Below are 12,002 nucleotides of genomic sequence, written 5' to 3'. Positions count from 1 at the left end.
ACTATCTCTTTTTTATTTTTAATATAAATTTTATTGGACTGTAGGTGTTGTGTTAGTTTCAGGTGCACAGCAAAGGGGATCAGCCATACACATACAAATATTCATTCTTTTTCAGATCCTTTCCTCATATGGGCTATCTAGAGCACTGAACAGACTACTCTGAGCCATAGAGCAGGTCCATGTTACCAATCAATTTTTTTATGTAGTAATATGTATATGCCAACCCCAATGTCCCAATCCATCCCTCCCCCCAATGTTTCCCCTTTGGTAAACATCAGTCTGTTTCTTTGAGTCTGTTTCTGTTTTGCAAACAAATTCCCTTGTATCTTTGGGGTAAAGGTAATTGAATGTTGACAGCTTAATTTGTATCCTTCTTTTCTAATTCTCTTTTCTGGGGGCTGAGAAGAGCCTGATGTGGCACAAGCTTACAGAAAATTAAAATGTGTTCTCTCTCCCTTTTTCTTTCTCTCTCTTTCTCTCACTCTGTGCCGGGGTTGGGGAGGTGATGAGCAGTTCTGAGAGCTGGACTTCCTAACCCCATATATTCTAAAATGACCAGACAGGGAAAGACAAATATCATATGAGATCACTAACATATGGAATCTAATAAAAATGATACAAAAGAACTTATTCACAAAACAGAAACAGACTTAAAGATTTAAAAACAAAACTCTCGTTACCAAAGGGGAAATGCTGGGGGAAGGGATAAATTAGGAAGTTTGGATTAACATATATTTACTACTATATAAGTAGTAATAAGGTCCTATGTACGGCACAGGGAAATCTACTCAATATTCTGTAATAACCCATATGGGAAAATAATCTGAAAAGGAAATGGATATATGTATATGTATAACTGAATCACTTTGCTGTACACCTGAAACTGACACAACATTGTAAGTCAACTACAGTCCACTAAAATTTAAAAAAATAATAAAGTGACTCTTAAAAGAAAGATTACAGAATGTTGGCCAACACAAGGCAATAAGGAGAGGATCCATGTGTATTCACAGGACTCCTTGAAATTAAAATTAAGCAGTTCCCTGATGCCTCAGAGTGTTAAGGATCCAGCATTGTCACTGTGCAGGGGCTCTGGTTGGAAAGCTGGCCTGGGAACATCTGCGTGTTGAGGGCGTGGCCAAAAACTAATCAAGTAGAAGGAACAGAATGTAAACAAGGGACTTCCTGTGCCTTGAAGTCTCAGTAGTAGCAGGGAGGCCACCTCTTTCCTCAATATTCTCTGACACCATCTCTCACCATTCTTCCTCCTGGTCATTCCTCACCATACTGACTACATTGTGAAACTGGACTATCTGGGAATGAGTCCCTTCCTCAGGCCTTTGCACTGGCTCTTTCCCCTGCAGAGAACATACTTCCCCACATAACCTCTTGTCTCCCATTCAGTTCTCCTTGATGTCTCTGCTCAAATGCCCCTTGTTTTTAGGTCTTCCTGAACTCCCAATAAAAACAATGTACCCATTGCTTATCCACTCTAAATGTAAAATTTTGCATCTATCCACCCCAAGCTCCCCATCTATCCCAATCCCCCCTGCCCCCTGAAAACCACAAGACTGCTCTCCATGTCTGTATGACTGGGCCACTCTACTGTACCACAGAAAATGACACAACACTGTAAATCAACTATAATTAAAAAAAAAACACTCGCCTTTTTTTATAATTTTTTTTGTTTGTTTTTTCTTACATAGATTGTAATTGTAGCATGTTGTTAATGCTCACTTATGTTAAAAATTAATCATACTATGGAGTTCTCGTGGCTCAGTGTTAATGCTCACTTATGTGGTTAATGAATATGACTAGGAACCATGAGGTTGTGGGTTTGATCCCTGGTCTTGCTCAGTGGGTTAATGATCCGGCATTGCCATGAGCTGTGGTGTAGGTTGCAGATGCAGCTCAAATCCCACATTGCTGTGTCTCTGGCATAGGCCAGCGGCTACATCTCTGATTAGACCCCTAGCCTGGGAACCTCCATATGCCACAGGAGTCACCCAAGAAATGGCAAAAAGACAAAAAAAATTAATCATGCTACTAAATTTTTTTCATTCCTAGTCATCGTCACCACTATCACATGGGACCAGACAATGATACCCAAATTTCAACATTTCTTCTTCTGGGATTATCAAAGGAACGTGACTTCCAGCCCCTCATATTTGGGCTGTTCCTCTCCATGTACCTGATCACTGTGTTTGGAAACCTGCTCATCATCCTGGCGGTCAGCTCTGACTCCCACCTCCACATACCCATGTACTTCTTCCTCTCCAGTTTGTCCTTTGTAGACATCTGTTTCACCTCCACCATCATCCCAAAGATGCTGGTGAATATACAGACAGAGAACAAAGTTATAACCTATGCAGGCTGCATTACCCAGTTGTATTTTTCCACACTCTTTGGAGGATGGGATAACTTTCTTCTTGCTGTGATGGCCTATGACCGCTTCTTGGCCATTTGCCACCCCCTGCACTACACAGTCAAAATGAACCCTCAGTTCTGTGGACTGCTGGTGCTGGTGTCCTGGATCTTGAGTGTCCTGAACTCCTTATTACAAAGCCTAATTGTTTTGCAACTTTCCTATACAGACATGGAAATCCCCCACTTTTTCTGTGATCTCAATCAGATGGTCAAACTTGGTTGTTCTGACACTTTTCTTAATGACACTGTATTGTATTTTTCAACTGGGCTTCTGGCTGGTGGTCCCCTTGCTGGGATACTTTACTCTTACTCTAAGATAGTTTCCTCTCTATGTAGAATCTCATCAGCTCAAGGAAAGTATAAAGCATTTTCCACCTGTGCCTCTCACCTCTCAGTTGTCTCCCTGTTTTATTTTTCGGTCTTAGGAGTTTACCTTATCTCTGCTGCTACCCACAGCTCACACTCAACTGCAGGAGCCTCAGTGATGTACAGTGTGGTCGCACCCATGCTGAACCCCTTCATTTACAGTCTGAGAAATAAAGACATAAAAGGGGCTCTGAAGAGATTCTATGAGATGGCAGGTATAAAACGAACAACTGTCCTGAAGGTGACAAACTGCCATTGATTACAGGACTCAAAGCCTTGGAACAATTTTTTTTAACTGTTGTGGAATAGAATGTGTTCCCATTTATTTTCTGGGATTTCTATTTCTTCAAATTCAACTTTTCCATATAGTTTCAACACCTCACTTTATTAAGCTTTCTGCACTGGCTGATACATAGAAAGGTTTTCTTTTTGTACATTTTCATATGTTTCCAAAGTTTTTCTCAACCTTAGATCAGAAATGCTTGGAAATTTCTATATCTTTCTTTGGATGACTTGAGTTTTTAAAAATAATTTTTATATATTTTTTAATTTTTATTTACTTATTTTTATTAAGCTTAGTTGATTTACAGCACTGCATCATATCTCCTGTACAGCATCATGACCCAGCCATATATATATGTATATATATATGTATGGCATGATGGGAGATAGTATAAGGAAAAGAATGGGTGTATATATACATTCTTTTCCTTATACTACTTCCCATCACACTCTATCCCAAGATATTGGATTTAGTTCCCCATGTGCTGTATACAAGACCTCATTGCTTATCCATTCTAAATGTAATAGTTTGCATCTACTACTCCCAAACCCTCAGCCCATCCCACTCCCTAAACCTCCCCCTTGGCAACACAATTCTGTTCTCCATGTCCTAGAGTTTGTTTCTTTTCTGCAGATAGGATCACATGTGCTGTATTTTAGATTCCACATATAAGTGATATCATATGGTATTTGTCTTTCTGACCTTACTTCACTTAGCATGAGAATCTCTATTTGCATCCATGTTGCTGAAAATTCCATTATTTTGTTCTTTTTATGGCTCGGTAGTATTCCATTGTATATATGTAACACATCTTCTTAATCCATCCATCTGTCTTAGATATTGTGAATAGTGCTGCAATGAACATAGGGATGCATGTACCCTTTCAAATTATGTTTGTTTCCAGGTATATTCCCAGGAGTGGGACTGCTGGCATTCCTATATTTAGGTTTTTAAGGAACCTCCATACTATCTTCCACAGTGGTTCCATTAACCTACATTTCTACCAGGAGTGTAAAAGGGTTCCCTTTTCTTGACACCCTCTCCATCACTTATTATTTATAAAAGTTTTGATGATGACCATTCTGACTGGTGTGAGGTGATATTTCATTGTAGTTTTGATTTTCATTTCTCTAATAATTAGTGATGTTGAACATCCTCTCATATGCTTACTGGCCATCCACATGTCTTCTCTGGAAAATATCTGTTTAGATCTTCTGTGCATTTTTTTACTTTTTAAATGATTTTTTTTTCTATTATACCTGGTTTATGGTTTTCTGTCAATTTTCTACTGTATACCAATGTAACCCAGTCATAAATACATATCTATATTCTTTTTTCTCACATTATCATGCTCCAACATAAGTGACTAGATGTAGTTCCCAGTGCTATACAGCAGGATCTCATTGCTTAACCATTTCAAAGACAATAGTTTGCATCTATTAACCCCAAATTTCCAGTCCATCCCATTCCCTCCTCCTCCCCCTTAGCAACCACAAGTCTGTTCTCCATGACCATGATTTTCTTTTCTGTGGAAAGGATCATTTGTGCCATATATTAGATTCCAGATATGTGATATCATATGGTATTTTTCTATCTCTTTCTGACTTACCTCACTTAGCATGAGAGTCCAATTCCATTCATGTTGCTGAAAATGCCATTATTTTGTTCTTTTTATGGCTGAGTAGTATTCCATTGTGTATATATACCACATCTTCTTAATCCATTCATCTGTCTTTTTTTATATAAAGCCATATAAGATATTTAATATTTTGAAGATTAATTCGTTGTTGATTACTTCAATTGCATTTTTTCTCCCTTTCTGTGGGTTTTCTTCTCATGGTTTTAATGGTTTCCTTAGCTGTACAAAATCGTTTAAGTTTAACTAGGTCCCATTGGTTTATTTTTGTTTTTATTTTCATTACTGTGGAAGGTGGATCCAAAAATATACTGCTGAAATGTATGTCAAAAGTGTCCTGCCTACAATGTTATAGTCATCAAAAGAATATGGTATTGGCACAAAAACAGAAATATAGATCAATGAAAAGTAGAAATCCCGGAATTAAACCCAAGCACCTGTGGTCAATTAATCTAAGACAAAGGATACAAGAACTTATCATGGAGGAGAGACAGTCTCTTCGATAAGTGGTGATGAGAAAACTGGACAGCTGGATGTAAAAGAATGAAATTGAACATTCTCTAACACCATATGCAAAAATAAACTGGAAGAGAACATAAGCAAAACATTCTCTGACATCAACCTTACAAATGTTTTCTCAGGACAGTCTCCCAAAGAAACAGAAATAAAAGTAAAAATAAACCCATGGGACCTAGGCAAACTGACAAGCTTTGGCACAGCAAAGGAAACCTAAAAGGAAACAAAAAGACAACTTACAGAATGGGAGAAAATAGTTTCAAATGATGCAACCAACAAGGGCTTCGTCTCTAAAATATGCAAACAACTTACACAACTCAACAGCCAACAACCCAATGGAAAAATGGGTAAAAGACCTGAAGAGACATTTCTCCAAGGAAGATGGCCAACAAGCACATGAAAAAATGCTCAACATCACTGATGATTAGAGAAATGCAAATCAAAACAACCATGAGATGCCACCTCACACCAGTCAGATTGGCCGTCATTAATAAGTCCACAAATAACAAATTCTGGAGGGAGTGTGGAGAAAAGGGAACCCTCTTGCACTTTTGGTGGCAATGTAAGCTGGTACAATCCCTCTAGGGAAGAGAGTGGAGGTACCTTATAAAACTATGCATAGAACTACCATATGACCCAGCAATCCCACTCTTGGGTATATATCCAGACAAAAGTTTCCTTGGAAAAGAAACATGCAACCACATGTTCATTTCAGCACTATTCACAAAAGCCAGGACATGGAAACAACCCAAATATCCATTGGAAGATGATTGCATTAGGAAGATGTGGTATATATACACAATGGAATACTACTCAGCCATAAAAGAAGAACAAAATAATGCCACTTGCAGCAACATGGATGGAACTAGAAACTCTCATCCTGAGTGAAGTAAGTCAGAAAGAGAAAGACAAATACCATATGATATCACTTATATCTAGAATGTAATATATGGGACAAAGGATCCTTTCCACAGAAAAGAAAATCATGGACTTGGAGAATAAATTTGTGGTTGCCTAGGAGGAGGGGGAGGGAGTGGGATGAATTGGGATCTTGGGGTTAATAGATGCAGACTATTGCCTTTGGAATGGATAAGCAATGAGATCCTGTGTAGCACTGGGAACTATGTTTAGTCACTTATGATGGAGCATGATAATGTGAGAAAAAAAATGTATACATGTATTTGTAACTGGGTCACCATACCATACAGTAGAAAAAAATCATATTGGGGAAATAACTATTAAAAAATAAATATATATATGAATTAAAATTGTATCAAGATAAAGTTGGAAACACAAATTATTGAAATCTATTGGATGAAGCAAAAATAGTTTTAAATATCCATAGACAGAGGAATGGGTAAAGAAGATGTACATATATACAATAGAATATTACTCAGTCATAAATAAGAATAAAACCATGTCATTTGCTGCAATGTATACATGTATGTGTATATGGGTCACCATGCTGTACAGAAGAAAAAAAATAATAATGTATTAGGGAAATAATCAAAAATAAACTCAGGAGTTCCTGTTGTGGTGCAGTGGAAATGAATCAGACTAGGAACCATGAGATTGCAGGTTTGATCTCCGGCCTTGCTCAGTTGGTTAAGGATCCAGTATTGCTGTGAGCTGTGGTGTAAGTCTCAGATGTGGCTCAGATCTGGCCTTGCTGTGGCTGTGGTATAGGCTGATGGCAACAGCTCTGATCAGACCTCTAGCCTGGGAACCTCCATATGCCACTGGTGCAGCCTTCAAAAAATCAAAAGACAAAAAATAAAATAAACTCAAATAGGATTAAAGACATAAATGTAATGCCAAATACTATAAAAGTCCTAGAGGAAAACAAAAGCAGAATGCTCTTTGACAGAAATCATAGCAACATCTTATTTGATCCACATTCTAGAAGAATGACATTAAAAACAAAATAAACCAATGGAACTTAATTAAACTTAAAAGTTTTGCACAGCAGAGGAAAACATTAAAAAAAAGACAACCCACAGAATGGGAGAAAATGTTTGTAAATGATGACACTGACAAGGGCCTAATATCCAAAATATACAAACAGCTTATACAACTCAACAACAATGAGACTAACAACCCAATCAAAAACAGGGCAGAAGACTTAATAGATATTTCTGCAAAAAAGAAATATGAAGACATAACTTCAGACAAATGCTTCAGGAAATAAATTAAATGTGTGGGTATATTTGGGTAAGTCCAAAGAAATGACTCAAAGCTGAATGTCATGAGTATGTATATGTGTGTGTTTATTGCATATATTTTTATTTCAAATAAACATGCCCACGCATTTTTATGAAATCACATATTTTATGTTGAAAGGAAACGTTAGAGAAATTTGAATACAAATGTAGAAATTTAGATAAGAAGATATGTTGGAGTTCCCATCATGGTGCAGCAGAAACGAATCCAACTCGGAACCATGAGGTTGCGGGTTCACTCCCTGGCCTTGCTCAGTGGGTTAAGGATCCAGTATTGCTGTGAGCTGTGGTGTAGGTCGCAGACATAGCTTGGATCTGGCATGGCTGTGGCTCTGGCAGAGGCCAGAGGCAACAGCTCCGATCAGACCCCTAGCCTGGGCACCTTCACATGCCATGGGTGTGACCATAAACAAAAGACAAAAGACAAAAAAAAGAAGGTATGCTGTAAATGGCAGACACATTTAAGTAATTACTTTTCCTATCTTAATGCCTCAGGGGCATCACAGGAAGCACATTTACATTTGCGCAATAAGAAAATCCCTACCAGTTAAAGATGCTAAAAATATCTCCAAATTGATTTAAAATATCTCTTCTACTTAAGGTGGGATTATAACACAAAATGGCTTTACCCAAGGGAAGCTAAAGAATCAGTTGAGAAGTGTAATCTCAGTTTCCTGAACAAAATTGTGGATGAATGTATGCAATTCCTAATGCTAATATAAAATTACCATACAAGCCGTTTAAATAAGTACATGTATGTACCTATAGTTCTGGAGGTCAGAAGCCTCAAATGGATCTCACTGGGCCAAAATCGAGATTAAAATAATCTCAAAAAAATAGAGATGTGTATGTGTATAACTGAATCACTTTCTTTTTCCAGCAGAAATTATCATGTAATTGTAAATCAACTGTACTTCAAGGAACGTTTTAAAATGGGAAAACAAGATGTTTGCAGGGCTGGATTTCCACTGGAAGCTGCAAGGAAGAATCTTTTTATTTTACTAGTTCATGTTGAAATTAACAATGAGATCCTGCTTGTAGCACTGAGAACTACGTCTAGATACTTACAACAGAGCATGAGAATGGGAGAAAAAATTATGTCGACATGTATGTGCAACTGGGTCCCCATGCTGTACAGTGGAAAAAAATTGTGTTGGGGAAATAACAATAAATAAATAAATAAATGTTAAAAAAAAGAAAAAAGAAAGAAAAAAATAAAGTAGAGGAGTTTCTGTTGTGGCTCAGAGGTTAGCGAACCTGACTAGCATCCATGAGTACTCAGGCTCAATCCTTGGCCTTGTTCAGTGGGTTATGGATCTGGCATTGCTATGAGCTGTGGTGTAGGCTGCACATGCAGCTCAGATCCCATGTTGCTATGGCTCTGGCATAGGCTGGCAGCTGCAGCTCTGTGACTACAGCTCTGATTGGACCCCTAGCCTGGGAACCTCCATATACTGTGTGTTTGGCCCTAAAAAGACAAAAAGTACAAAAAAATCAAAAGTAGAAAAAAACCCCTAAATATATTCCTTGCAATTAATAAACATTTCAATACAAAGGACTAAATGAGAACTAATGTGATATAATTATGAAATTCCTAATGATTTTGGCAAATTGTCATCAAGCTGAGGTGTGCAATGCTCAAAGTTTATATCAGAGGAACCCAGTTCTCCCCCTTGGTGAAGAGGAGAAGAGCAATTTTCTGTAGATATCGTGAGCCATGTCTCCAACTAAAAGTCAATGATTTGAAGTTTCAAGGTGTCTCATCCAGACAGGGATTTAATCTAGTCTTAAATTTGGAGAAAAATTTAAATGTCGAGATAAGGTGATGAAAGATTAGACTTGGGAAGCCAGCAGAGTTCATGAGTAAGATCTTATAAACACTGGTACACTTAATTCTAACCTGGTCTCTTGGGAACACAGAATCTCCAGGAAATCATTCTCTTCACACTAATGTCCATGGGAAATCATGTGCTTAGAGGTTAAAGAGAGGGAAATGTGCTAATAAGCAGACATAGAGAGCTATAAATCCACTGCCACAGTCCCTCAGCATGTGAAACCTGGCACTGGACAGTCACTGTTGCCTTCGGAGTCCTAAGTTTTGTTGGGAGACTAATGCTAGCCTCTTTCCTGCTGCCTTGTGTGAACTCAGAGCTTCAGTCTCCATCATCAACCATTCAGGGAGAATCTGGACTTCCACCTAGGACCTCTTCTCTCAGGGTTCCCAACGAGATAAGCCAGGGAGCCCAGGAGGTACTGCAGAAAAGGGTCAGAAAGAACCAAAGCTGAGCACACATACCAGTGGTCACCTGAGACCCACCAGCCTAACCCCAAGGTGAAGAGATTGCTACAGATACTTTCTTGCCTGATTAACTAATTAACACATTTATTTATCACACTAATAAGAGAAGTGAACACTGAATTCAGCAATATAGGTTTGATTTTTGACAATTACGTGATGGTAGTCCATTAGAGAAATGAATGGGAGGCATACAATGCTGCTGGTAGAGGGAGAACATATCCAAGGAGTTTTATAGTTAAGGGAATAAAAAGCAGTACTAGGTGTGGAGGTCTGTCCAGGGAGGGAATCAGGGAAGTTTCTTTTTTTTATTTTTAACATGGGACATATACAACAATGTATATGTATTCATAAGGAAGATTCAGACCAATTTATTGCTTGCAAGTGTTACCTTGCAACAACAGTTTATGAGACATTTATTTTCACTCTGGGTATTCACATGAAAAATATATTTTATAGGTAAAAAGAAGTATGCTAAATAGCTTTATCTTACAAATATGTCCTCACTTGTGAAGCAGAATATATCTGTAGGGTGGTTATTCATTTGTTTTCTCTGTTTTAAAAGTCTGTAAAAATTCTTTATATTCGTATACTGGGGTCAGAGTGTTTTTATTCTTGTCTTTTATTCTTGTCACTTTTTGCCACTAACTTTTTTATTTGCCACTGAGTTATTTTATATAGATAGATAGATAGATAGATAGATGGATGGATGGATATTACAGAATTTTGTTTATCAACAGTATGTGGGCAAATCTATCACATATTCATACTGTATTTTCTCCGTTTCTTTTCTTACTGAAACACTGAGCTGTCACTTTAGTATTCTTTTTTTTTTTTTTTGTCTTTTGAGGGCTGTACCCACCATGGCATATTAAGTTCCCAGGCTAGGGGTCAAATAAGATCTGTAGCTAATGGCCTATGCCACAGCCACAGCAACACCAGATACTTAACCCATTGAGCAAGGCCAGGGATAGAATCTGTGTCCTCATGGATACTAGTCAGGTTCATTACCACTAAAACACTATGGAACTCCACTATTAGTATTCTTTACTTTGAAATATTTGATAAAACAAAATGAAAGTGACTATTCTTCTGTATACTTACTGCTAATAAATCACCCTTTATGCATGTGATCAATTTCTCTTTGCATCTCTTTTATTTCTTACCGTTTCTTTGGCCTTTTGTGAATAGGTTTATTTCTAAAAGCTGCACCACCTTCAAATGTCATCTGGAAGACATTCTTATTACATTTGACTAAAGGTAAGCAACATTCTATAAACTTGTGCAAATCCCTATTTATTTTATTTTATTATTTTTTTTAAATTTTTTGGCCACCTCACAGTGTGTGGAGTTCCTGGGGCAGGGATCAGATTTGAGATGCAGTTGTGGCAATGCCATATCTTTAACCCACTGTGCCTGGCCAGGGATCAAACCTGAATTCCAGCACGGCAGAGAGATCAGTGATCACATTGCCCCACAGCAGGAACTTCCATATCTTTTTATGTAAGATGAAAAGTATAATTTAGGTACTGCTTCTTCCACAATTTTAAATTCCCTTCCATTATATCCTTATATGTCCAAGTCTTTGGAAGTTCAATCTATAGTTAGTTACCCACATTGCTATTCTTCAGTTTTTATTACATTATTTTGTTTTATAAGTTTGTTTTGGCTTCAATCTCAATTTTGTTTCACGCAGTTGTTTTGAAACCACTAATCCTAACTTAATTTCCATTCTAACTGACACTCTTATTTCTATAAATTCTTAGCTTCTTTTAAAACTTCTCTTTCTGTGTATGCACATGTACATATTCATAACTTTTATTCAAATGAATGAATAGAATCCTATACACATCATACATGCTATTTATTTTTTAGTGCAGTCTTTTTTTTTTTTTTCTACCATGTGTCAGGTTTTCCTTCTTACTTAATAATGCCTCATGGACTTGCCTTCAATCTGGGAATGTAATGCTTATTCATGGCTTCGATGCCTGTGTATTTCATGATGTAGCTTTGCTACTCATGCTTTAAAATATTTACTACAATTACACAAAAATATTTGGAGATTTTTATTGTAAAACACTAGACTCCAGAGACAATACTGTTCCCCCCAGCCCAGGGGACTTTTAGCAATGTCCAGAGACTCTTCTATGTCATATGGGGACTTGTTAGCAGAGACCAGGGATGGCGTAAACATCTTACACTATCACCACCAAATCCAGTCTGTACAAGAATGTTAAAAGTGCCAGGAGTGAGACAGCC

General features: G+C 37.6%; 1 protein-coding gene across 1 annotated transcript; it reads left to right on the top strand.

Moving 5' to 3' along the window:
* Window positions 1-2,086: 2,086 nt before the first annotated feature.
* LOC100626271 (olfactory receptor 7A17-like) lies at window positions 2,087-3,052 on the top strand. Its single transcript, XM_003354111.2, has one exon. The coding sequence runs from the start codon at window positions 2,087-2,089 to the stop codon at window positions 3,050-3,052; it is 966 nt and encodes a 321-aa protein (XP_003354159.1).
* The last annotated feature ends 8,950 nt before the right edge of the window (window positions 3,053-12,002 follow it).

Source organism: Sus scrofa, chromosome 2, assembly GCF_054392235.1.
Source record: "Sus scrofa isolate SSC_HxYL_T2T_F1_AM1 chromosome 2, Sscrofa_HxYL_maternal_Yorkshire_Landrace_v2.0, whole genome shotgun sequence".
NCBI lineage: Eukaryota > Metazoa > Chordata > Mammalia > Artiodactyla > Suidae > Sus > Sus scrofa.
The sequence above is the reverse complement of the archived record's forward strand: the minus strand, read 5'-3'. Positions and strand labels throughout refer to the sequence as shown.

What these genes read in the sequence shown, in the direction of transcription:
- LOC100626271 (XM_003354111.2), top strand. Translation starts at nt 2,087, where the DNA reads ATGGGACCAGACAATGATACCCAAATTTCAACATTTCTTCTTCTGGGA.